This window comes from Delphinapterus leucas, chromosome 3 (assembly GCF_059928025.1).
Source record: "Delphinapterus leucas isolate spDelLeu-1000000601 "Yukka" chromosome 3, BTC_Dleu_Yukka2, whole genome shotgun sequence".
NCBI lineage: Eukaryota > Metazoa > Chordata > Mammalia > Artiodactyla > Monodontidae > Delphinapterus > Delphinapterus leucas.
Genome location: NC_143131.1, coordinates 61,756,909 through 61,783,574, shown reverse-complemented (window position 1 = coordinate 61,783,574; position 26,666 = coordinate 61,756,909). Strand labels below are relative to the sequence as shown.

Sequence of the window (26,666 nt, the reverse complement as noted above, 5' to 3'; positions counted from 1 at the left end):
GCACATAAATTCACTGGGTGGGAATGACAGCTTCTCTCCTGTGAGGGATAGGGAGGAGTTCAGTGACTTTCTCCGGGGATAACGTAACGTGCTCAGAGGCTCAGGCTGAGTCATGCACACTGAAACATGAGTGCTGTCACACCCTTTCCCTGCAGAGGACCCTGGCAGGCTTCCTGCCTGCAGAGCACAAGAGAACACGCTTCTACAGAGAGAACCAGGTTTCCAACTGGTGCCAACACATGGAACCGAAGTGAAACCATACTCCCTAATTTTAAACATTTGAGAAACGGGGCTCAGATGATCAAGATGAAAGCTGTCATCTTTGTAGCTGTTGGAGCACTGCTTCTGTCACCTGCTTCCTGTCAAAGTGGTAAGCTCTTATCTTATGGGGTAGAGTGGGAATGCTGGTTTGTGTCCCAAGAGTCCAATGAATCTAATCTCTTTTACATTTCACACAAATTGCAACCCCAAATCTTAGTTATTAAAACGTGGAATTATGGACGTGAAGAGATGTAGTCTGTTCACTATTCCAAACTTGTCAAAGACTAAGTGTTCTCCGTTGATATTTAAAATTTTGTGGCATAGTCAAGATGTTAGATCTCTACAATGAAGTCAAGAATCAGTTTTCTTTAAAAGTTTTTGATTTTCTAAGAATTTCCTCTGATTTGGCAAAGATAACTTTTTTTTAAGAGATTTTAAAAATCCTATGTTTATACCTTCTGGAAACAAGAATACTCCCTGATAGACGGAGTGGTCTGCTTTCAGTAATCAGTTATGCTAATGAATTTGTGTTTCCCAAAAGAAATATGTGTTTCCTATTTCACTCAATACAATGTTAGCCTGTAACCTCCTGCTTGCTCTAAAAGTAATCAATTTGGGATAGAGATATCCACAACCCCCTTACTGTTGGGGTCCTACCCCAGCCAACGTTTTAGGAACAGGAAAGCTGAAGGGAAGAAGTGACAATGGGGGGGGGGGTGGGACAAAAATTTTAAAAACCAAGGATCTATAAAGGAATGCTGCTAACACTGGCAGTTGGAATCACTGAGGTGGCTGAAGGACGGCGCTGAGAGAACGAGTAGAGAGCAGTAGCTCGTTTGAGATTTACAGATGAGTGAGTGCTCTGTGAGTGGATGAACCAAAATGAAGCAGAAGAGCAAAAGAAAAGAGGTTTGGGGAGGTGGTTCCTTCAAGGTGCTGGTGGGGTTTGGTGGATGTGAAAAGGGGGGAATTTAAAAGGTGACAAAGTAATGGGATAGCGGGGGAGTGGGGGAGATAAATTAGGAGTTTGGGATTAACATATACACACTCCTATATATAATATAGGTGAACAACAAGGACCTACTGTATAGCATGGGGAACTATACTCAGTATCTTATAACAACCTATAATGGAAAAGAATCTGAAAGAGAATATATATAAAAAATATATTTTATGTATATAAAACAATCACTTTGCTGTACACTTGAAACTAACACAACACTGTAAATTAACTATACTTCAGCTTAAAAAATTATTTTTAAGAAAAGGTGACAAAGTGAAAGGCAGTGAATTTGCTTTCGTTAGTAGGGGTTGGGGAGAAATGTGAAGGAAGACCCTGTTATTTAGTGGCTGACGTCTGTTCCCTTTGGGGATCAGTCCCTCTCCAAGGCCTTTTCTCAGGTTGAAAAACATTTCAGAAACATCATGCCAAATAAACCTGTATAAAAAACTCAAACAAATTACAAAATATATATGTAATTTAACAAGTACTATTTCTTAAGGAAAACTAGGCCCTAAGGAATAAAAGAGCCAGAATTCTCAAGGAAATGGAATCAAGGCTTGTTCACAGAGTCACTGTTTAGCATGTTTTCAGGCATGATGTCTTGCTCAATCACTGGAATTTTCTGAAAAGTGACAAACACTATGGTTTCAACAGCTCTCTTCTCAGATCTTGAAGGGACATAACTCGTATAGCATGTTTTTCAGCCCACATATTTCAGCTTTGTGCCTGTCTGGAAAGGCACTTGTCTTTGGGTGATGTCAGATGAAAGAATTTTCCAAAATGCCAAAGTAAGCAGCAGGATTTTTTTTGTTTGTTTTTTTTGCGGTACGTGGGCCTCTTGTGACCTCTCCCGTTGCGGAGCACAGGCTCCAGACGCGCAGGCTCAGCGGCCATGGCTCACGGGCCCAGCCGCTCCGCGGCATGTGGGATCTTCCCGGACCGGGGCACGAATCCGTGTCCCCTGCATCGGCAGGCGGACTCTCAATCACTGCGCCACCAGGGAAGCCCTAAGCAGCAGGATTTGAGTGGCTGTGCTCAGGTGTCACACAACATGCCTTCTAAGTCCACATCTACACACTGGCACAGAAGAATGCCACTTCCCCGAGTTCTCTTTCCTTTTCTCTAACCTTTCTTCCCTTAAGGACACCTGAACACCTCCTCATCCTTGCTTGTTCAGCAACACTCTCCCTCTGCGTTACACCCCGGATTCAGTTTGTGCAATCTCCAGGTTCTGAGGGAGGCTTCAATTTCACCCGGGGGTGAACTGGTAGAGATTAAATCAGGAAGAGAAACTGGCTTTGAATGACAGCCAGGTTACTAAATACTAACCTCAAGGATTCAACATGTAGGAAAAGAGGTAACTGGCAGAGCAATGGCATTTTAAATCGATATAAGTATTAGGTTTATATTCAGCATAAAAGCTCATCTTAAGGTAACATTAGAAATGTGAGAGAATCTGCTTTCTCTACATGTCAAGGATTAACTTACAGAAAATTACACAGTGAAAAGCAGGTTTGAGTGTTAAGGTTTACTTTGTCTTTGAAATTGCTCTTTCATGAATTACGATTATTAGTATCAACATGCCACTAACAGTCAAATATTTATAGTATGTAATTTGTTTCTATCCTCTTTTTCTTTTTTCTCATTTCCAACTTCTGGAATCAGTTGATCAATTTCCTCTTCTGATTTTTCTTCCTTTGTCTCCTTTCCCCTTAAAAGCTGGCATTTCCGCTCAAGTCTGCCATTGGGTTCTTTCTTTTCACATCTCTCCCTAGGGCATTCAAGCACTAAAGCAAAGTATGGTCTCCACGCAGACTAAAAAACCCATAACTCTCATTTGGGCTCCTGAGATTTTGGACTCCACGTTTAAGTCTTCTAACCTGTGATGGGACATTTTACATTCTAATATTGCACCAGCAATTCACACTCAGGAATACTCAAAACTAAGATCTTAGCTTCTCCCTGTGTGGCACCCTCAGTCCCCCTGCCCCGTCCCATGCTCCATCCGCCTCTCCTCCAAGACATCCAGAGTACAAACCTCCCAGTCACTTTTGCTTCCTGCTTCTCCTGCACCGCTTCCAGAGCCAGTCAGAGGCAAGTCCCCCTGAGCCTCTGTTACAGAGTCTCACGCGTTCATCTTTACCGCTCCAGTGCCATTGCTCTAGCTCTGTAACCCACCAGCTTGAGTTTGAGACGACTACAGTAGCCTCCAAATCAGACCCCCTTGCCTCTAATTTCTTACCTTTTTAGCCTGTTCTCTACGCTGTCATCAAAGTCACCTTAAACACAAATCAAATCATGATTATATTCGTTTCCTACTGCTGCTGTAACAAATTACCACTACCTTAGTGGCTTAAAACACAGATTTTTTGTATTTCTGAAGGTCACAGGTCCTAAAATCGAGGTGTCAGCAAGGCGGCTCCAGGGGAGAATCTGTTTTCTTGCTCTGGTCAGCCCCTAGAAGCACGTGCATTCTTTGGCTCGTGGCCCCTTCTTCAACCTTCAAAGCCGGCAGCATAGCATTTTCCAGTATCTCCAATTTTGACCCTTTTCCTCCTCCTCTTATAGGAGTCTTATGATTACATTTGGCCCACTGACCGATTCAGGATACTCATTCCATCTCAAGACCCTGAAGCACATCTGCAAAAGGCCCTTTTGCCATAGAAGGTAACATATTTACAGGTTCTAGGCATTAGCAGATGGAAGCTTTGGGGAGCCATCATGCTGCCTACCTCAACGGCCATTCCTCTGTTCATCACTTTGTCTGTGTACGACTCCAGCATCTGTGAATGGGCACATGATTTCTCAGTACAGTTTACGGGCCCTTCAGAGATTTGGCTGTAACCTACTCTTTCAACTTCATCTGTCAGATGTACCTTATTTGCATAAGAATGTGTTTTTGTGCATCTTCTCCATTAGTTTGAGAGTTGAAGACAGGGATGGCGTTGATTTAAAACTGGGTATATCACTGGCATATAAATATGCAATAAACATTTGTTGAATCAACTCATCTGATATTTCCAGACCCCATGTCAGCCTACACAATGCCTTTGCCCATTCATCACTTACCAGAATCTTATTCTTCTATTAAATTCCACCTCTTTATGAACCTTGCTCATCTTTGCTCATGTTCATCTTTTCCTTGACATTTTGCTCAAACATCTAAATCTATTAACTCTCGCCTGAAGAGTTTATAATCTATACAGTCTATACAGTTTATAATCAATATGACGTTAGCCTACAATGGTCTGATGTGCTATTTTTGTTTCCTCTTATAGTATCAATATTACAAACTCCTTACATACAAGGAGTTGTCATCTAGTTTGGGTTCCTGCACGGGTTAGCATGCTGCTGGGGCAAATGATAATATATTAAATGCATTCCTGTTGATTGCCTCATCTATAATGATTTTTTTTTTTTATAATGATTTTTAAAAATAAAAATGACCCTAAATTCTACCATTACAGAAATTATGTAGCATAAGACATCTAGTTTTATTGTCTCCTGAACCATAGATATGACTCAGCAACAAATCATATGTTAATACTTCTTTTCAATTACAGGCATGGAATGTGATGCAGACAACTTGGCAAAGCCAACCTTACCTATTAAGACCTTCCGTGGCGCTCCCCTGAATTCTTTTGAAGAGTTCCCCCTTTCTGCCATAGAAGGCTGGACAGGAACCACCACAACTGTAAAAATTAAGTGCCCTGAAGAAAGTGTTTCAAGTCTCCATGTGAATAATGCTACCAGGAGGTACCTGAGCAGCTCTTTAAGTACCAGACTGATACCTGCCATCTACATCCTGGTGTTTGTAGTAGGTGTGCCAGCCAACGTGGTGACCCTGTGGATGCTCTTCTTCAGGACCAGATCCATCCGTATGAACGTCTTCTACGCCAACCTGGCCATTGCAGACTTTCTTCTTTGCGTTACACTGCCCTTTAGAATAGCATACCATCTCAACGGGAACAACTGGGTATTTGGAGAGGTCATGTGCCGGGCCACCACAGTCATCTTCTATGGCAACATGTACTGTTCCATTCTGTTCCTCGCCTGCATCAGTATCAACCGCTACCTGGCCATTGTCCATCCGTTCACTTACCGGGGGCTGCCCAAGCGCACCTATGCCTTGCTAACGTGTGGATTGGTGTGGACAACGGTCTTCTTATATATGCTGCCATTTTTCATTCTGAAGCAGGAGTACTATCTTGTCCAGCAGGACATCACCACCTGCCATGATGTCCACAACACATGCGAGTCCTCGTCTCCCTTCCAACTCTACTACTTCATCTCCTTGGCATTCTTTGGATTCTTAATTCCATTTTTGGTCATTATCTACTGCTACACAGCCATCATTTGGACGCTTAATGCAAAAGATCGTAGGTGGCTGTGGTATGTTAAGGCGAGTCTCCTCATTCTTGTGGTTTTTACCATTTGCTTTGCTCCAAGCAACATCTTACTCATTATTCACCACGCAAACTACTACTACAACAACGCCGATGGCTTATACTTCATCTATCTCATAGCTTTGTGCCTTGGTAGCTTGAATAGTTGCCTAGATCCATTCCTTTATTTTCTCATGTCAAAAATCACGAATCACTCCACGGCTTACCTTACAATGGTGAAATCATCTTAGAGAACAAGGAAAGCTATGTGTGAAGACATACACTCTTGGGATAACATATGTATACTGCAAGGACCTCTATTCTCTAGCTCCATTTGTGAGCTCCTAGGAAATGGTGTTTCAAAATAAAACATTACATAAACAGTGACCTAAAAAAGAACCTATCAGTATTTTAAGAATGAAAATTCAGGAGAAAAGATATCTCCACCTGCCTGACTGGTACTTCAAGTTCTTTAAATCTCCATCTTCCCTACTTCTAAGAGGTTTCTATTCTAGATGATCTGGAGGAGGTGGATGGAACAGGGGGCAAGGGTGCAGCACGGGGGGAGCTAAGATCTCAGTTTTAGTGTCTGGGGTCATTTGTAATTCTTCTGCCTCCTTCAGCTCTCATGCTGGTGGCTGCCTCATCATGATTCTATGTGTGTAATGTCTCTCAGTAGGGTCCGCTATCCTAGCCCCACCTTTGCTTTCTAACCATTCATCACTGCCAGCCTACCCTCCACTTCTCAGTCCACTGCCAGATTACTCTTCCTCAAATACCAGTTTGAATACATCACTCAAAACCCCCAGTTCAGAGACCTCCATTGACCATTCACTGCTCTGGAATTATAAATCTTTAGCTTCGCATTCAGGCTAACACTGATTTTATTTCCCAAAAAACCTGGCATGTGATATAGGCACCTGCCGAGCTTCTTGCTTTGCTGTGATCCAGACTTCTCATTTTGCCCCTGCCACTAACCGGAAAGCTATTTCTCATATGTTTGCCTTAACTCTTTCCATCTCTCAAAGTCCTCAAAGGACAATTCTTCCCTGACTCTCTAGCCAGAGTTCATTTTTCTCACCTGAACCTTCAAAGCATTTTTTTGTATTTTTCTTATGGCATTTATATAGGGCTCATTTATATACAAATATTAATTCCATAAGCACTTATTAAGCACCATGTGCAGTAGAGAAGGGGCTTGTCCTCTTCCTTAAGCTTCCTGTAGCAATGCCAGGCCCACGTCTTCCCAGGGTCTGTGGAGCCAGGCTCCATACTTTGCACATCATGTGGCTGAATGAATGAAAGAGTAAAATCCCAAAGCATCTAAACAGCATGAAAGCCAATTAAATTCATACTGAGAAAGAAAGTTATTCCATATAACATGGCACATTATTTTTGGTTGGCTATATTTAAAAAAAAAAAAAAGAAAGAAAGCTAAGGATATATTCATGAGGTCATTTATAAATTTAAAATAATGACTCCATTATTTTTGTCCTTATACCTAGTTTTTAATGGGGAAATGATATTTCGTTATAAATGCCCAGTACATTCCTGTAGGGAAATGACTATATTTCCTTTAGTTTGGAGATTAGACAGAAGGTAGAATATCAGTGGTTAAGGGCATGAAGGATTGTGAGATGAATTTTCAAGCCTGTAGGAATGTGCATTGACCATATACTTTGTAGTGCCCACCAAAACAATAAAAAAACATTTTAAATGCCTATTTTTGAGTGTGCAGAGTTTCCTATTTCATTGGACTCAGATTAAAAAATGCAAAAATGCACATGAAGGCCATTTATAGTATCTGTGTGGTTATGTGAAGAGTAAAAATAAACACTAAAGCAAAGCAAGAAAAACTAATCAAGTAAGTTTCAAGATGCCCAAAACTTCAATGGAAGAAACTGACTTTCTGCAAACAAAGTCATAAACTGTAAGACAGTTTTACCTACAGAAAAAATACAACACTATTCACTTGTTAAAAGCACACTTAATTTTTATGCAGTAATTATGCATGCAGGAAAAGAGAGCTTTGGGGGTGTATAAGTCATGTACCTTCCAAAATTCTAAAGCAAAGCCTTCAATTTAAAAATAGCTCACATGTAGAGAATGGACTTGAGAACATGGGAATGGGGAAGGGTAAGCTGGGACGCAGTGAGAGAGTGGCATGGACATATATACACTACCAAATGTAAAATAGATAGCAAGTGGGAAGCAGCTGCATAGGACAGGGAGATCAGCTTGCTGCTTTGTGACCACCTAGAGGGGTGGGATAGGGAGGGAGGGTGGGAGGGAGATGCAAGAGGGAGGAGATATGCGGATATATGTATATGTATGGCTGATTCACTTTGTTATACAGCAGAAACTAACACAGCACTGTAAAGCAATTATACTCCAAAAAAGATGTTAAAAAAATAAAAAAATAAGAAAAATAAAAATAGCTGACAGTTCACTGCCTCTAGTGAATACACGCAGAAAGTGTGTTCTCTGTTAGGTGTATGCCAACATGCCCACTACTCAGCCTTTGCCCTCAAGAGATGGAAGGAATCTGGTGCCTACACAAGGTCATACTTGAAATACTGTTAACGAGGACCAAGAATTCTCACCAACTTACACCACTGTCCTCAATCTTTGATAAAACTGAGCATTCTATTAAGATGTTATCCATCGTGACTTTTAATGGCTGTATACTTTGGCACAAGCTTTACTTTATATTGACAATACCAATAATGTAATTTTCTTCTATTATTTTCCAAGGCTAGACCTTTGGAAAGCAAAGCACAGAAACAGCCCCATAAAAACAACTGAAAATTTCCAGGTATCACAACAGCAGAGGTTAAAAAGCAAATAGAGACCCCACCAAATAACAGAATCAGATTTTTTTCCAGGGAAAGAGAATGGGCTGAGAAAACAAAGTTTCAAAATTAATGGGCAGAGAAAGAGAAGTGTGTTGAAAAGCGGCAACTTAACCAAACCAGACTCATTGCTTACTGCAATGTTTTTAATCCCTCAATTATTGTCAATGTAGTTCACGCTCCTAACTTTATAGGCCACAAGTGGTTTAATGCCTGAGCTCTAACTCAGATCCCTACGCTCATATTCCCTGTTCTAATTACACTATTAAAAAACTTCTTTCACACTCAGGAAGGATGCCCAACAGAGAAGAGGCACAGCATGGACACCAGCAAGGCTTCTTGCTGAGTGCCCTGGAGAGGTGCTGTGGAATTCCGTCTTGACCTAGAGCCCTTACACTGGGATGCTCAGGAGGGGACCTCCACTGCTTGCCTATAAAAGGTTTGTGGAGTTAGTTTCACCTTAACGACAAACACCGATGTGGCTGTTGGCAGAGAGAAACCCAGGTCTGTCTCTATCCTGCACCCAGAAGATCCCAACTAGTGAACAGAGTAAAGTAAACCTGTGTCGAGTAAAGACCTTGTGACAAAGACATCACTCACCACCCACTGACCTGTGTGACAGCCAGAAGTGCCCACAAAAATACTAGCTACATTATTTCAGCACTTTTTTGGGGTGACATGCTCCATGTCAAATGCTCTACACTTATACATACACACACTATAATCAATGTAATTATATGTTAATATGTAAAAATATAAATATATATTACTCATTTATTATATTATGTAATCATTTAAGCCTCACCGTAATCCTATAAGGTAGGTACTATTATTCTCATTTTACACATGCGAAAACTGAAGCACAGAGACTTTTGGTGACTTGACTAAAGTCTCTACCTAATTTGTGGCAAAGCCAAGGTTTGAATGGTGCCTGTCTCCAAAGCTAATACCTTTAGCTTTCGATGCTGTGGCACGTGCTACAGCCACAGCTACATCAGTGCAAACAGCAGGGGGCGGTCCAGTCCTCCTTGCTGACAGGGTCCACTCTCCTCCCCAGGGGTTTGGGGACATGAGGTCAGGTTTGAGTCTCATTCTCCCAGTCACTGGCCTGGCATTCAAGCCACAAGTGGTTACGTCCCAGGTAGCATCAGGTGATAGGTCTTCCTCTCCACTCAGTTCTTCCAATAGTGGCTAGTATCTGGGGGATGTCTCACAACAACAGTACAAGCTCTGCCGCCAGATAAAGCCCTCTGCTCTTCGGTGGGACCTGGCCAGGTCAGTTTCCTCCTGTGCCTAGAACAAACCAAGCTGGTACCCATCTAGCCCTGCCATTACCTGCCTGCATTATCCTGCTTCCCACTCACCAAACCACTTCCTTACCCTTCAGGAGCAGCTCCTGTTCTATCTCCACACCAACCTACCTTAGGGCTCCAGTTCACAGAAATCCCAACCATCTCTGAATCACTCTGGGCATTCCTCGTCTTGACATTTGGCCACATACCCATCTCTACTGCTATATAACTATTCTATATGAGAATGCCCACTGTCTTAGTAACTTTCTAAGCATCTTGAGGATAAGGACAGAACATTCAAATGGTATCATGTGTTCCTCGGATCCCCCTTTCCCCTACCAGATGCCATATACTGCACCATGAATACAGTGTGTGCTCAGTAAATATCCAATAACTTGGACTGTGAACAAGAACTCACCCACAGTGCATTTTTAGTGAAAGAGTAGAAGCAGTCAGCAGCTCTGGAGCTAGTTTCCCCCTCATGTTTGACACCAGGAAAATAACAGCCCTATTAACTTGTAATCTGATCCATACATAGATAAGCAAATTATGAGCTTTAGGAAAAATGGGTAAAAAAAATCCTCCCTCTTGCCCCTCTGTCCCCAACCTGGTCTGTAAATTTAAAAGAAACACACCTACTAAGACTTACCATGAATTTCTGTGTTTTAGCCTGGTATAAAACATCCTGGTAGTGCTGGGCAGAGTCTGGGTCCACATCTTTAATCCTAGCAGTGGGTAGCAGCAGACTATCTAAGGTTTTCAAAGGATCCCTTTCATCAATGGCTTCATTGATGTACCCTACAGCTACAACTCCTAGAAAATAAAGGAAAAAAGTTTCCTTTTAAGTCATAGTACATTATAAGCTTTCTCCAATCACCTATAGCAAAGATTGAGTTAGAAACGGGGGCTGAAGAAACCACACACACACACACACACACACACACACACAAACTGCAAGAGCTAATAAACAAGTACAGCTAAGGCTTACATAGTAGGTCAATGTACAGAAGTGAATTGTATCTTTCTATAGTTGCAATGTGCAATCTGAAAATGAAGTTAAGGAAAAATTCTGTAATAGACTCCAATTACAAATATATTACAATTACAAAAAGAATAAACACTTAGGAATAAATTTAATAAAACAAGGATGAGACACAGACACTGCAAATTATGAAACACCATTGGAAAAAAAGACCTAAATAAAGGGAAAAATCGGCCCATGTTCATGGATCAAAAGACTTAATATTAATAAGATGGCAGTACTCCAACTGATGTACAGAGTCAGTGTAGCCCCTATCAAAATTCCAGCTGCCTTTTTTTTTTAAACAGAAATTGACCAGCTGATTCTAAAATTCACATGGAAATGCAAGGGATCAAGAAATAACCAATGCAATGTTGGAAAAAAAAGAGTTGGAGGACTCTTCCCAATTTCAAATTTACTACAAAGCTACAGTTAATATTGCATGGTACTGACATAAAGACAGACTTAAAGATTAATGGAATAGAATTTAGAGTTCAGAAATAAACCTTTACACGTATAGTCAATTGATTTTTAACCAAGGGTGCCAAGACAATGCAACAGGTAAATAACAGTCTTTATAACAAATGGCACAGACAACTGAATGTCCACTGCGTAAGAATAAAGTTGGACTCCCTACGTCACATCATACACAAAAAGTAACTCAATATGGATCATAAATCTACACAAAAAAGCTTTAAAATATAACTTTTTAATCTTTTAGAAGAAATTTAAGAGTAAACCTTTGTGGTCGGCAATACTTTTTACCTGTGACCACCAAAAACATAAATAAAAAAAAGAAACGAATACATGGGATGTTGTAAAAATCAAACCTTTAAGAGGTACAAACTATTATGTATAAAATAAGCTATAAGGATATATTGTACAACATAGGCAATACAGCCAATCTCATGAAGTAACTACAAACAGAATATAACCTTAAAAAATTGTGCATCACTGCATTAAACATCTGTAACTTATACAATATCGTAAATTAACTACACTTCAAAAAAAAATTAAACCTTTTGGGCTTCTCTGGTGGTGCAGTGGTTAAGAATCTGCCTGCCAGTGCAGGGGACATGGGTTCGAGCCCTGGTCCAGGAAGATCCCACATGCCACAAAGCAACTAAGCCCGTGCACCACAACTACTGAGCCTGTGCTCTAGAGCCTGTGAGCTACAACTACTGAGCCCGCACGACACAACTACTGAAGCCCGTGCGCCTAGAGCCCATGCTCCGCAACAAGAGAAGCCACAGCCATAAGCCCGGGCACCACAACAAAGAGCAGCCCCCGCTCGCTGCAACTAGAGAAAAGCCCGCATGCAGCAACGAAGACCCAATGCAGCCAAAACTAAATAAAATAAATAAATAAATAAAAATTAAACCTTTTATGTTTCCAAGGACACCCTCAAAAAAAGTGAAGACAATCTATAGAATGGGAGGAAATACTTACAAGTCCGATATCTGATTAAAAAAACCCCTTATATACCTGATATACAAGCATAATAACTATATAAGGAACTCTTAACAACAGAAAAAGAAAAAAAATTTAAAACAGGTAAAGGACTTGATCAGGTATTTCTTTAAAGAAGATATACAAATGGCTAATAAGCACATGAAAAGATGCTCAGTATCACTAGTTATTAGGAAAATGCAAATCCAAATCACAATGCAATACCACTTCATAACCACTAGGATGGCTATATTAAAAAAGGCAATAACAAGTGTTGTGAAGATGGGGTGAAACTGGAACTCTCATACGTTGCTGGTGGGAATGGAAAATGGTAGTCACCTTGGGAAACAGGCAGTTCTTTAACATATCAAACATACAACTGCCATGTGATCCAGCAGTTCCACTCCTAGGAATATACTCAAGAGAAGTGAAACCATATAGTTACACAAAAGCTTATACTTGAATCTTTATAGAAGCAATATTTATAATAGCTAAAAAGTAGAAACTACCCAAATATCCATCAACTGAAGACTGGATAAACAAAATGTATATCCCTAGAATGGAATATGACTTGACCTAGAAAGGAATATGAAGTATAATGATACATGATACAACATGGATGAACCTTGAAAACATTATGCTAAGAGAAAAAAGCCAGACACAAAAGGCGCCATATTACATGGCTCTATTTATATGAAATAACCAGAATCGGAAAATCCATAGAAAAAAAGTAGATGAGTGGTTGCCAGAGGGTGGGGGGAGGGGGAAAAGGGAGTGACTGCTAACGGGTATAAAGTTTCTTTTCGGGGTGATGAAGATATTCTGAATTTAGATACTAGTGATGGTTCCACAATTTTTTAAATACATAAAAAACTACCATAAAAACACAATAAAAGTGTGAATTTTATGGTATATGAATTATATCTCAATAAAGCTGTTATAAAAAGGGGAGATAATCTGACATACAAGTAGCAGCAGAGATGCTCATTTCTTGTGTAACCCTCACTTACATAATAATGCCAAAGTACTGGATGATGGAACCATAGAATAGCAGAGCTGGAAGAATTTAATGTAGAGATGTACAGAAAAGAAAACGGAAGTGCAAAGAGATTTGGATATACACTATTAGTTGGTTTACTCTACTTCACCACTCTGTAAAGAATGCCAAAGAGACAGTTCAAAACCAAACAATTCCCTAGAGTGTTAGCAGAGTGACTTTCAAGGTCAGTATAGTCCAGTGCTGTCCAGCGGAATGTTCTGTGATGATGAAAATGTTCTGGGCCATCCAATATGGTAACCAGTAGCCACATGCACCTGATGAGCATTTAAAATGTGGCTAGTATGAGCCACTATGGAGAACAGTATGGAGGTTCCTTAAAAAACTACAAATAGAACTACCATATGACCCAGCAATCCCACTACTGGGCATATACCCTGAGAAAACCTTAATTCAAAAAGAGTCATGTACCACCATGTTCACTGCAGCTCTGTTTACAATAGCCAGGACATGGAAGCAACCTAAGTGTCCATCGACAGATGAATGGATAAAGAAGATGTGGCACATATATACAATGGAATATTACTCAGCCATAAAAAGAAATGAAATTGAGTTATTTGTAGCAAGGTGGATGGACCTAGAGTCTGTCACACAGAGTGAAGGAAGTCAGAAAGAGAAAAACAAATACTGTATGCTAACACATATATATGGAATCTAAAAAAAAAAAAAAAAGGTTCTGAAGAACCTAGGGGTAGGACAGGAATAAAAACGCAGACAGAGAATGGACTTGAGGACACAGGGAAGGGGAAGGGTAAGCTGGCACGAAGTGAGAGAGTGTCATGGACATATATACACTACCAAATATAGATAGCTAGTGGGAAGCAGCTGCATAGCACAGGGAGATCAGCTCGGTGCTTTGTGACCACCTAGAGGGGTGGGATAGGGAGGGTGGGAGGGAGACGCAAGAGGGAGGAGATATGGGGATATATGTATATGTATAGCTGATTCACTTTGTTATAAAGCAGAAACTAACACACTATTGTAAAGCAATTATACTCCAATAAAGATGTTAAAAAATGTGGCTAGTATGACTGAAGAACTTCATTTTACATTTTATTTAATTTTAATTAGTTAAAATAGCCACATGTGGCTGCCAAGTGTAGGTCGGCTCCATAGAAATTAACAAAGTCATGCATGTTTGGGGACGTTTTTAAGGTTCAAGTGTGGATAATTAATGTCACAAATTCTCTAATGCGGGCTGCTAAAATTACATCTGGAACCCTAATTCATGGATGTACCAAAGGATGAATAAGCATATCCACCAGTTTAACCTTCTACTATCTCTACTACATACAGGATCTTAGGACATAGACTGTAAGGTCCAGGAATGAAAAGCACAGAAGCCAAGCCATGCAGTTGGAAAAGTTTTTGAAAGTCTAGTACAAGGGATCTATTTGGAGGTCACTTCTCAATACTACCTTATTCTTAAAAATAAACTATCATCCAGTCATAAAATACTATAGTGTATGTATGTATGGGTGCATTATTCATGGATATAGGTACACATGTGTACACATACACACACACATTCACATACTAACAGGGGGCTTCCGCTTCCCAAGTGAGTGCTCATGGACAAGAATTAATAAAGAAACTAAACATTAATGAGAAGTAAGCTTAGAAAATAAACATACTTAAAGCCAAACATTCTCTCATTTTGTCAGTTATTTTTCTTCAAAAACAATCAGAAGCCACTCTACAAATGTGATATGCTATGAAACAGAATACATACTTCTAATTTTTAAGAGGTATCTTCATTTTGACATTCAAATTAAAGTAAAATATTTAGCTAAGTATCTCCTGAATGAATGACCCCATAAAGACCATTGCTAAGAATGAAAAAACCTGTAGGAGAAAAGGGACAATCTAAAATGTCTAGAAATTATTTCAGACTATAATACTCCAATATGGTGGAAGAAGCAGCTAAAATACTTCTCTAACATGCAAGTTAGGTTATCTCAAAACATTGGAAGAACTTGAGAAAGTCTAAGTACTACCCACATACAAGGTATTATCATTTCACCCCGTAATATTTATACACTGGAGAACATGGCATACTTATATCATTCTCTGGAAGTGACAGTTGACCCCTTATGTCAGTTGACCTCCTTGGGTTAACTGGTCTAAATACTTTTAAACATCCCATCCAAAAATGATCTTTACAGAACTACATCTAAGAAAGAGAACGTGTGTTCCTAGCAGCTGGTCACCTGGGAATGAGTGCATGTCGGCTGACTTGATTGAAATCACCTGCTTAAGTTTTGGGTGTGTTTCTAAGAACACAAGCTGCTGATGTCACAGTAAATGACTTCATAGGAGCTGAAAAACCTTCCCATAAGTCCCCTGGGTCCATCTGCATCACTTCCTCTGTTTAAAAATAAAGAGAAAATCCCATTTGAGCACAGATTGCTGAGCCTCAGTTCGTGGCCCACTGATTTAAATCACCATGTGATACGATAACATTCTAGTCCAAGGAGAGAGCGGGCATCCCCTTAGAGGTGTTGCATTTGAGACAGCAGATGAGGTAACTCACAAAGAATGGTACCTACCAAATTTAAAAAGCAAAACTTCACAGGAAGAAAACTTCCTTGTCTAAGTTACCTGGTTAAAATAATACTCCTCTAAGGCTCGACTGGGAAAAGTAAACTTTCCATTAAGAAATCAGCAGAGCATCCAAATCTCAGGAAATGCATTTAGCAGCTTCTCCATTCAATTCACCTTCCACGTTTATCATTTCCCATTAGCTACACACCTCATCCACACCACAATTCAGACATAGGATTGGATTCTGGAGCGTGTGGCAGGGGTGGGATGGGGAGAGTAACGCACTTTCAAGATGTCCATGAAAAGTTCTCAGCTCTTTCAGATGATTTAATTTCTATATTGTGCAATTGGGGCCTACTCGCAACGGTATATTTATTTTAATTTAGCTGTTAAAGCAATTACCTAAACAGATGATATCAAGCTCAATAATTCAAGAACTTTCAACAAAAATACCCCGTTTTGACAAAACAACAAACCAAAACAGAGAGAAGTTAAATCTTTTCTATTAAGTCCCCCAAATTCTAGAAAGGAAATATTAGCCTCTAAAATTACTATTCTGGTTATGGCATATATGCTTCACGCCGAGACGGTTGAAAGCAATGTGGTAATGGCCGTGTGAAATGTCCCATGGAGAACAACTTAGTACGGTTACCTAGGTAAATGTCATACAAATCCAAAGAGACTTTCGCTTAAAAACATCCACCTACAAAAGACCACTTTCTTTCAAAGTTATACACATGATACTGTTTTTCTTTTCCTGGTAAAAGCAAAGGCTCTATCTGATAATCTGGGACAAAAAATGGCAGGTCCTTCCTCGTACCCCTTTGTCAATGTCAAGAATGAGAGTAAAACTACACTTGTTCAGTACTGAGAATTAACGCACCTTCACCTGCATAAGCAGGACATCCATAAGTCACCAAAGCAAACCTGGATTGTGCATGTTGTCCCAAAGAATAAGGGAAAAGTTAGAAAACAAAGATGGAACATGATTTTGTGTTTTGCCAGCCCTTGAGTGGCATCAGCCAAAGCACCCAAACCATCGCTGGAGTCTGAGAGTGTGGAGCTGGGGAGGATCAAGGAGGAGGCAGGATGGCAGGAAGCTGGGGACCTGAGCTTTGTAAGCGGACACACACACCAGGCTCGTCCCCTACGCCGCCCCCCACTGATGATGCTGAACATCTGCTTACATTAGTGCTTCCCTCGTAACTAGCATCTGCCAAGAACTACCAGCTCCCAAGCCAACATGCCAGAAAAGAGCCAAGTGTGTGATGTGTCAGCCATCTGAGGCAGGGATCCCCAAATGCCTCACTGAAAGAAAACGCAGAGAGGCAGCAGAAACTCGTGTGGTCACAAAGCAGCAATTATACTCATTGCCTAAGTTACAGAGCTCCCCATTCGTCACTCTGTTTTAATAAGTAAGAGGCAGGACAGGGAAGCAAGCTGACATTCACGAAAGCGTGTCTCAGCGCACATCTTCTTGGACTGTCCACTTTCATGCTCAGTGCTCCTAAGTTCTAGAAACACAGCAAATCACCATGATTTGAGATCATAAAACAACAGTCAGACTGTGTTGCAATTTCTTCTTAGGGCAGGGACATGTGTCATATTTCAGAAAAACGTCCACGTACATGAAAGGTCAAAATAAAGTTGAGTGCTTGCTTAAAAAGCTGAGTTATTTACAGCAGTCATCTTTCAAGTACCAATAAATAGAATGATATTAGGACTTGTATTTATGTACTTTTATTCTATCCTTTTATGGCTTATGTTTGCTTTGTAATGTTTATAATATGTTGGGACAGTAGTACAAAAATAACATTTACATATAAATACATACAGACTTGTTAGGGGAGAGTGTTCTCATAGGGCTCTAGGGCAGCCCTGATGTAGAGGACCGTTTTGTCCAGCTACCTTATTCTCCCACTATAACTAGAGAAGGATACTGTTCCATACTTACGGTCATTTTCTTCTTGAATTTCAATATTAACCATATCAATACAATTCTGAATTTCATTCCAGCTTAAGCTATCTTGCCCTTGGGATAAGGCCTCCAGTTTAATGGAGAGTAGTGCATTTGCGTAACTGTAGAAGAGAAAACAAGCATGATACTAATCAGAGACGTTCATTCTTTGTTCATGTTATGCATCTTAAATTGGACATGCATCTTAAGTTTGACACATGTGGCTCAATGTGATGTTATGAGGTTAGACCAACAGGATAAAGGCAAGTAAAATTGTCTTCTGCAGCTTTGTCAACATACACCAAGCTCACTTAGACTAAGGGTGTTTTTTTTTCCCTTAAAAATACTTTGAGGTAACAATGCTTTTTAATGCAAGTTCCTCAAATTCCAATCTTGCACTTAACTCAAGCAAAAAAACCTCAAAGTTCTTAACTCTGTGAAATTACTTGCTTTTTTTAGTAACTATTTTTCCTTCCCTTTGTATGTCTTAGTTCTGCTTAGTCTCCAGATGAGTATTATGGGATAAAATTCGGAATTACCACGGTTCCTAATCTTTCCATCAAAGGTCCCTTTTTTTTTTTCTCGTTCATTCCCCAAATCCAAGCCTTGAGAGGCCTTTTTTTTTTTTTTTTTTAACTGTAACCCTAACACAGCTGGGTTACCTTGTGGCCTAATACTTCCAGTGACAAATCAAATAAAAAGCAAATGCTGTTCCAGAAACCTTGCTGAATAACACACATCTTCACTGCCTGTTTTCTTGAAGAGGTGGTGCCTCAGTTGACCCAGAACATCCTAGTTTCCTCTTCACCTGCCCGTTCCTCAGGCTTCAGCAGCCCCTCACCACCTCTCTCCTGGGTCCACTCACCGCCATTACATTCTCTCCCCTCATTCTGATCCCTGACCCTCCTCACTCTGCAGCCCTCTGGAAAATAGTTTGGCCAACACTCTGATTATTTTTCCTGTCTTGAGAAATTTTAGGAAAAAAAGATGATCCACCTTGACATATTACTAAGAAACTTTCATTTTTCAATCATCAATTTCCCCATTTAAAAACTATAGAACCGGACTTCCCTGGTGGCACAGTGGTTAAGAATTCGCCTTCCAGTGCAGGGGACGCGGGTTCGAGCCCTGGTCCGGGAAGATCCCTCATGCCACAGAGCAACTAAGCCCGTGCGCCACAACTACTGAGCCTGCGCTCTAGAGCCTGTGAGCCACAACTACTGAGCCCGCGTGCCACAACTACTGAAGCTCGTGTGCCTAGAGCCTGTGCTCCACAACAAGAGAAGCCACCGCAATGAGAAGCCTGCGTACCGCAACGAAGAGGAGCTCCCTCTCGCCGCAACTAGAGAAAGCCCGCATGCAGCAACGAAGACCCAACGCAGCCAAAAATAAAATAAATTAAAAACAAAACAAAACAAAACAAAAAAACCCACTACAGAACCAATGTTACAACCATAAGCTAACATGAGTGAGCTATTCCAGCCTGAAGTATAGAAACTCAATAGTTTAATTTGCTTGTGCATCTTTACACCAGGGAAATAAAGAGCAATCCTCTATGTACATATTGATTCACTCTGCAGTATGACTTCTGAATAGAACCTACGGATTTGCTAACAGTAGAGGTTCCAAGAAGTAAGATCACATTGCGTCTATAATTGTTTTCTCATTGCGACGGATTTTCTCAAAGTTATGCCTGCTTCAAGATGACACTGAGGTGTCTTCTACTGAGTGTAGCTTGGGAGAGAAAAACATCATTCAGAATGGGAAGTGGGGGAGACGATTCATTCTCTGTGCCTGAACAAGGCATCACCAAACACAGGCTTGAAATTGTTTCAGTGTCCTGTGTGAGATTTTCATTTTATCAAGAGTTATAAACCTAAGAAAATACTCTTCTATACTTACTAGTAGCAATATATACTAAATAATACTGACCACAATGACAATATGGATAAATGGCAACTTGCACTCGTTAGCATCCCTTATAGATGGGGACCATTCGATAAGAAAGTGCAAAATCCTTACAGGCATTTCACGTCTGACATTTAATGATGACCCAATGGGAATAAAATGAAAAAGCTTAAGGATGAACACAGAAAAAAAAAACAAAACCCACAATCACCCATCATTTCTTCAGAAATGAACAAATACTAGCCAAAGGGAAAAATTTTATGAATAACACAACATAGTTCCATAGGCAGATGCAGAGTAGGTGTTTTTGTTGTGTGTGTTTGTTTTTGTGCTTTACAGATGAACAGAAAGGGGCCCGGCTAGGAAGAGTCAAACTTAGATATTTTGGGCTCCAAGGTTATGTTCCTTTAACCACATCATGCTGGTTCTCAGAAAAGATGACATTAGCTGGGGTGGGAGAAACATGCAAATAGTTCACGGAAGCACCCTCTATGGCAGGAAGGGCTTGGAAGCTCCAGTACTGTGCCAGGCGGAGATGGGTGATAGGCACCGCGTTCCTGGTGGTGAGAGAAGCATGCATAGGAGCAGATAAGCCAGAATGAACAGAGTGTTCAGATCCATCTTGGCTGAAGTGTAAAATACAAGGAGGGGTGTAGCTGGAGCAAAGGGCAGAACACCACGTTGAGGGTTAATTCAGATAAGAAGCGACAACAATCAAATAGAGGAGCATTATAAACAGAGCTACATTTTAGAACAATTAATTTGCGAACAGGGCATGCCTAGAACCAATGCCAACCCTATGTCACTCTTGTGAGAACTGGACAAAACAACCTTTCTGGGAAAACACAGCCCCAAGGGCAGAAGCCATGGTAAACTGGTAGAGACTTAGTAAGAATTCATCCAGGTAGCCCTGCCCAGCACCCGTGTACTATAAAGAAGTTGTACAACCATAAGGGAGAGGCCCAGTGTTCCTTAAACCTGAACACCTGCCAACTTGGGCTTCCAAGAACTGGGTTAAAAGCTGACATGGAAATTGAAATGTTGAGGCTGTGAAAAATCACTTGGGGCCATTGGAATGTTCAATACAAGAACCAAAGGGGGCCCTGGAATCTCATGTCGGTATTGGGTCACCCAGGTGACCCAGAAAGTACTTAAATAAAATTTTTAAAAGATTATTTAAACAAACACAAATTTTTAAAGTGTTTCACACAGAATACTTGCACTCTGAAGCTGTGTCTGTGGCCCCAGCTGAAAATCACAGGAATAAAACTGGTTCTCAAATGGGGTTTGGGACTATTTCCTTAATGGGTTATTTGTAAATTGGGATGGGGGGAAGAGAGGATTTTTGATAATCAAAATGGGTGATTTGGAGGGAGGGGGGTACTGTTATTTAGAGGGAAGTGGCCAGGGATGCTCCATATGTGCCTTGATAATTATTTTATCAACAAGCCTCATTAGACTATTAGGCTTCATAAGGGAGTGACCAACTCTGCCGTCTCTAGCACTGAGAGAGCAGCAAAGCCTAGTTACATAAGAATGAATGAGAAGAGAAAAGACAGGGTAAGACCAATTTGGAGGTTATTACAAAAGCAAAGGTAAAATGTCTAAATGAGATGGTTGCTGGGAAAGGGAAACATTATGCAGAGGTATTGTGCACACATATTGGCTGCTGTTGGGGAGAAAAGTGAGCAGACTATTCACAGCACAAGGGTGCCTCACAGAGGGTCAGAGGAAAACTCAAGTTAACTCGAGTTTCTAAGCTTGGAGGAGAGGATGGTGCCATTAATATAAACAGTGGAGGTAGAAATAAATTACCTTGGAAATAAACTCTGAGGAGTTATAGGAACAGGCGGTCAAATTTAAGTAGCGTAAGAGCATCAGTTTTTCCAAGATGACTAAAAACAAGGAAAAGCCACTGTTCTACTTTGGGGCCATTCTCTACACAGACAAGTGGTCAAACACCATTTAAAAAAAAGTCTAATTTTAATTTTTCCTGTACAACCGTACGTGACCCAAGAGAATTACCTATTTCAGCAGTTCCAGAACCAGTATCTTGACAACAGTGCTTTTGTCAAGATCTATGCAGACATCTCCCCCTGGTGGTCACAAGAATCCAAGATGGAAATTCATTCATTTTAACTTGGGCTTTTGTCTTAATCTCTAATGGGCTCCTCCTTCCCGCCCCTTAATTTTCTCTCTAGATCTGCTATAGTGTTTTATAATTCTATCAACAATACTATCTAGTAGTTTATCTCAGGAACATGAAATAAAAGACACTAAGTTGAGATTGTTACCCACTGCCGTGATCCACTGTGGTCTCAGGATTCCTTTGGTTTAATCGTCAAAAGAATGTAGAGAATGGACTTGAGGACATGGGCAGGGGGGAGGGTAAACTGGGACGAAGTGAGAGAGTGGCATGGACATATATACACTGCCAAACGTAAAACAGATAGCTAGTGGGAAGCAGGTGCATAGCACAGGGAGATCAGCTCGCTGCTTCGTGACCACCTAGAGGGGTGGGATGCGGAGGGTGGGAGGGAGACACAAGAGGCAGGGGATATGGGGATATATGTATACATATAGCTGATTCACTTTGTTATACAGCAGAAAATAACACAATATTGTAAAGCAATTATACTCCAGTAAAGATGTTAAAAAAAAAAGAATGGGGATTGGGGCCCAACTGCCCTACTTTGGGTCCACAAATCCAGATCCAGTTTCCTCACCAGTAAAACAAGAAAATTGGACTGGATGATTATTAAAGTTGTTTCCAACTCTTCTACATTCTGTCGTTTCCAAAAGAAGCCCAAGGGAAGGTATGCTTTCAACATGTATTTTTTGCCTATGAAATAATTTTTGCTAATGTCAAAGACAGTCAGTAACTGCCATAGGATCCTCCTTAGACTTTTTGTTCCTCTAAAAGGAATACTGTGAAGTAGGATTTGAACATTAGGACTCTCAGAACAAAGTAGACTGGCTTTCAAGAAAATAAGCATGGGTATATGGATTGTTTCAGGAAGGAACAAATCCTTCAAATTGGTAGAACAAATCTACCAAACACATATTTCTGCACTGAAAGGAGTTTTGGAAAATGTTCCCTTACCGTTCCACGTATGTCTCGTCCAGATTGTTGAAGCCCATTGTTGGGCTTCTGAGTTGATTCTGCACAGACACAAGATCGTTGCTCTCCAAGGCCTGGTTTAGTAAAGCTACAGCAGATAGCATTTCCACTGCAATCAAGAGCTCCTCATGGGCCAAGTAGTTCTGTTGGAAAACATATGGCAGTATAAGATCCCCAAATCTACACAGCCCGTGTATGTGATGGGGGTTCAGAATGTACACTTCTTTATTCTTTGAAAAGCGTAACAATCTGTTACACTTTTCAAAGAATAAAGAAAAGTCAAAGATTGTGAGAACCCAGGACCAACAGGGCTCCCTGGCCACCTATCTTTCATTGGCTTTAAAGAACACGTCAATGGCTTCTGGGTTTTCCTGAGATGATCATTTTGGGCACTGAGTTAATTACAGTCCTCAGTTATGATTCCACAAACATCTGCATTGCCATAGCTGATTCCTACTCGCAGCTATTATATCGGCTGCTAACAGGCTCAATCTTACCAAATAATGAAGCCACAGATTAGATAACGTTGTTACTGTCTGCAAGTGCAAGGTTAAGGTATTAGTATAGCTAATGATTTTCAGTTTGAACTAAGGGTAAGGAAAAGGGGAGAATTTCACCTAAAGGTGATAACCCCGGAGAAGTAAATCAGTCTTTAAGCCAAGAATATTGATTCTAATTCCAAAAAAAGTTAGTCTAAGTCACGTTTTTATAAATGGGTAGAAATTTTTAAACATACCCTAAGGTCTAGATATTTGAAGACATGTGAGGTAAATCTTAGTGAAAAGCAAGTAAGGATTGGGCTTACTTAAAAAGTACATCTCAGATTACAGAACACTTTCCCCCTTCAATGTTGTCTTCCTTTTAACCATTTTATACTGACTTGGCCCAACTTCAAAAGGGTTATTTCTTCCATCATACTGAAGGAACACAGAGGGAGCATGAAAACAGATTTTTAAAAACCCTGATATCTATCTTTAAATTTAGAATATTATATATTTCATATATATAATATAATGTTTATACTAAAATGCATTATAGCTGATTCTCCACAGAAATCTCTCAGCAAATTGATTTTAGACTAACAAAGCATAATTTTACGTTCCAAAGCAAATGGGAAGAAGGGTTTTTATAGGGAACATGTAAATTTTATCCAAATACCTTACATTAACTATGACTTTAACATATAAGGAAGGTATCAAATTACAGGTAAAGAGCAGAATGGAATCATTTGAGATTCACCACAACTATCTAAAGTGGTACACAGCCAAAAAGATAAGGACAAATAAAGAAAAACGGGATGAATGTGCTAGAGTGTAAGTAGCCTTGGGCTTCAAAGCTAGAGAAACAGGGACAATAATATCAAGAGAACCTACGTGCAGCTTAAGGAAATAACTTATTTTTCTTTTATTACAAAATACAGTTGACCGCTGAGCAACACCGGGGTTCGGAGCGCTGAACCTCCACGCAGTTCAAAATCTGCGTATAATTAATCCTCCATATACCTGTCCCTCTGTATCTGAGGTACTGCATCCCTGGATTCAACCAACTGCGTATCATTTGGTAATATAGTACTTACTATTGAAAAAGATCCACATATAAGTGGTATGTGCAGTTCCTACCCGTTTAAGGGTCAACTCTAGTATCTTTCTATTTATAGAATCATGTCTTACTAAGCAAGGATAAGAAAACAAACCTTACTACCCAAGCCCTTTAGTGACATACACTTCATTAATTTTTTTAAATAAAGAATGCCACTTATTTTTTGTTTTTTTAATTTTAATTTTTTTGGCTGCACTGGGTCTTCGTTGCTGCGCGTGGGCTTTCTCTAGTTGCGGTGAGCGGGGGTTACTCTTTGTTTCAGTGTGCGGGCTTCTCATTGCGGTGGCTTCTCTTATTGTGGATCATGGGCTCTAGGCGCACAGGCTTCAGTAGTTGCAGCATGTGAGCTCAGTAGTTGTGGCACGTGCGTCCTAGAGCACATGGGCTTCAGTAGTTGAGGCATGTGGGCTCAGTAGTTGTGGCTTATGAGCTCTAGAGTGCAGGCTCAGTAGCTGTGGCACACGGGCTTAGCTGCTCCGCGGCATGTGGGATCTTCCTGGACCAGGGATTGAACCCGTGTCTCCTGCACTGGCAGGCGGATTCTTAACCACTAAGCCACCAAGGAAGCCCCTACTTTTATTAATTTTTAATTCATGCAAACATTTATAGAGATTTTCACTTTTTAATTATTTTTCTTTTCTTATCATAAAAAACAAGATAATGCTATATATTTCAATTTCATTTTTTCCACTTAACAGTAGGGTGTGCAATCTGTTATTAGTTAAACGTGGTTTATCTTCTATATAGATATAGAAGATATCTGTAGTATCTTCTCAGTACTATAGATAATACTGTGAAACATCCTGGTATACCTGTGAATTGCCTGTTTATGCTTTTGGCCTCCTCCTCTTTTGTTTTTTTTTGGTGGAGCAGTACTGTTTTTGCTTTTCAGATTCATTGTCCTTCCATGTTTCCTTAGAAGTTTAATTATTTTTTACACTTAACCTTTCATACCGGCAATTTATTCTGTTATGTGTAGTGAGGTAATGTTTTCTTTCCCACATGGTTAAATACTTCTAAGGATTTCATTATTTTCCCCATGTCTTTGAAATATTAGCTCTTTCATAATTGAAATTCTTGGTGCTGCTTCTAGTACTGTTCATTCTGTTGCACTGTTTGGCTTAATCCTGTACTAGTGCATATGCTCTTATTTACTGGGACCGTATATGATTATTACTGCTTAATACTATTAGCATTGCAAGGACCACACCAAGACAAAAATCAAAGCCATGGTGCTAATGTTCCTGGTTGCAGATTTCTAGAAATGCAGATTCAGAGCTTATTTTTCTATATCAGAAGACATTAGATATTTAAAAATATTTCAATGTAGTTATTAACTCATCCCAAGTTCTTCAAAAATCACACAGAGAATGAGAACAACTAGTTTTCAAGGTGTATTTGCGTAGAGCCCTGCCTGCATTTCCCACCTATGCTCTCAGATTCTTTAAGGAGATGAAAAGCAGGAGTTAAAGAGGAAGGTGGCCGTGGAATTGGTACAGGGAGGCCAATGAGACCAGGGATTGGTACAAATTAAACACACTACACTCCCACTCACCTTTCCTCAACAGCACTCCTCATTGCTAGGACTCAGAATTAACCTCTCCGTACCTGGAGTCTCCTCTGACTTACCATAGCGCTCTGTTTCTGGAGGTTGAAAAGTTCATTCTGATACATTGCACCAGCAAAGGGATAAACAGTGGGCAGCTGGGCCTCTGGTTTCTGCAGTGCAAGCAGTGTGTATTCAGGGTCACCTTCCCGAATAACAGCGTTGATGTGGTCCACTGCAGCCAGCCCTGAGGGTCAGAGTGACATTCTGTCAGAACCTGTGCCTTTCCCACTGCAGCCTGACCCAACCAGCCCATATATCCAAGGATTAGAACCTAAGTAGTTACTTTCCTTGAACTCTGAAAAGCTGTCGTTGGATGGTAAGCAAAGCCTTGGAAATGGTAGCTTGTAATTGGAAGTCACTCTAATCCTTGCAGCTAGTCCCTAAAAGAACCTCAGCATTGATAGAGCTGGAGTTATGAGGTCATTCCTGCCTAGCATGACTTCCCTACAAAATCCTTCCTTTCAGGACCAGCTTTGGAACCATCTCTCCATGAAGCCTTCACAGTGCTCCAGTTCCTGAGAACTTCACACTTTGGGAATTCTGCAGTCGTTGCTCTTTATGGCTCTTTGTGTGTAAGCACTGCCTCCCCAAGGAGATTAAAGACATGT

At 40.4% G+C, this 26,666-nt stretch overlaps 2 protein-coding genes across 4 annotated transcripts in view; one reads left to right on the top strand and one right to left on the bottom strand.

Annotated features, from left to right (window-relative positions):
* The window catches only part of IQGAP2 (IQ motif containing GTPase activating protein 2), a 286,332-nt gene that overhangs the window by 76,079 nt on the left and 183,587 nt on the right, over nucleotides 1-26,666 (bottom strand). For both annotated transcript variants that reach the window (XM_022594569.3, XM_022594577.3), the window contains exons 10-13: nucleotides 26,079-26,242; nucleotides 22,833-22,993; nucleotides 17,819-17,943; nucleotides 10,443-10,606 (exon numbers count right to left, since the gene is read on the bottom strand). In XM_022594569.3, the coding sequence (XP_022450277.2) occupies nucleotides 10,443-10,606; nucleotides 17,819-17,943; nucleotides 22,833-22,993; nucleotides 26,079-26,242 (614 nt within the window). The remainder of the gene's footprint in view (nucleotides 1-10,442; nucleotides 10,607-17,818; nucleotides 17,944-22,832; nucleotides 22,994-26,078; nucleotides 26,243-26,666) is intronic.
* Nucleotides 12-9,192, top strand: F2RL2 (coagulation factor II thrombin receptor like 2). Of its 2 annotated transcripts, XM_030759642.2 has the most exons (3): nucleotides 12-370; nucleotides 3,833-3,931; nucleotides 4,828-9,192. In XM_030759642.2, exon 3 carries the CDS (start codon nucleotides 4,830-4,832, stop codon nucleotides 5,898-5,900), a length of 1,071 nt encoding a protein of 356 aa, XP_030615502.2. In that variant the 5' UTR covers nucleotides 12-370; nucleotides 3,833-3,931; nucleotides 4,828-4,829; the 3' UTR covers nucleotides 5,901-9,192. The 2 variants fall into 2 exon arrangements, with proteins under 2 accessions (XP_030615502.2, XP_022450299.3); XM_022594591.3 differs by lacking the exon at nucleotides 3,833-3,931 and having other exon boundaries at nucleotides 13-370; nucleotides 4,828-9,190.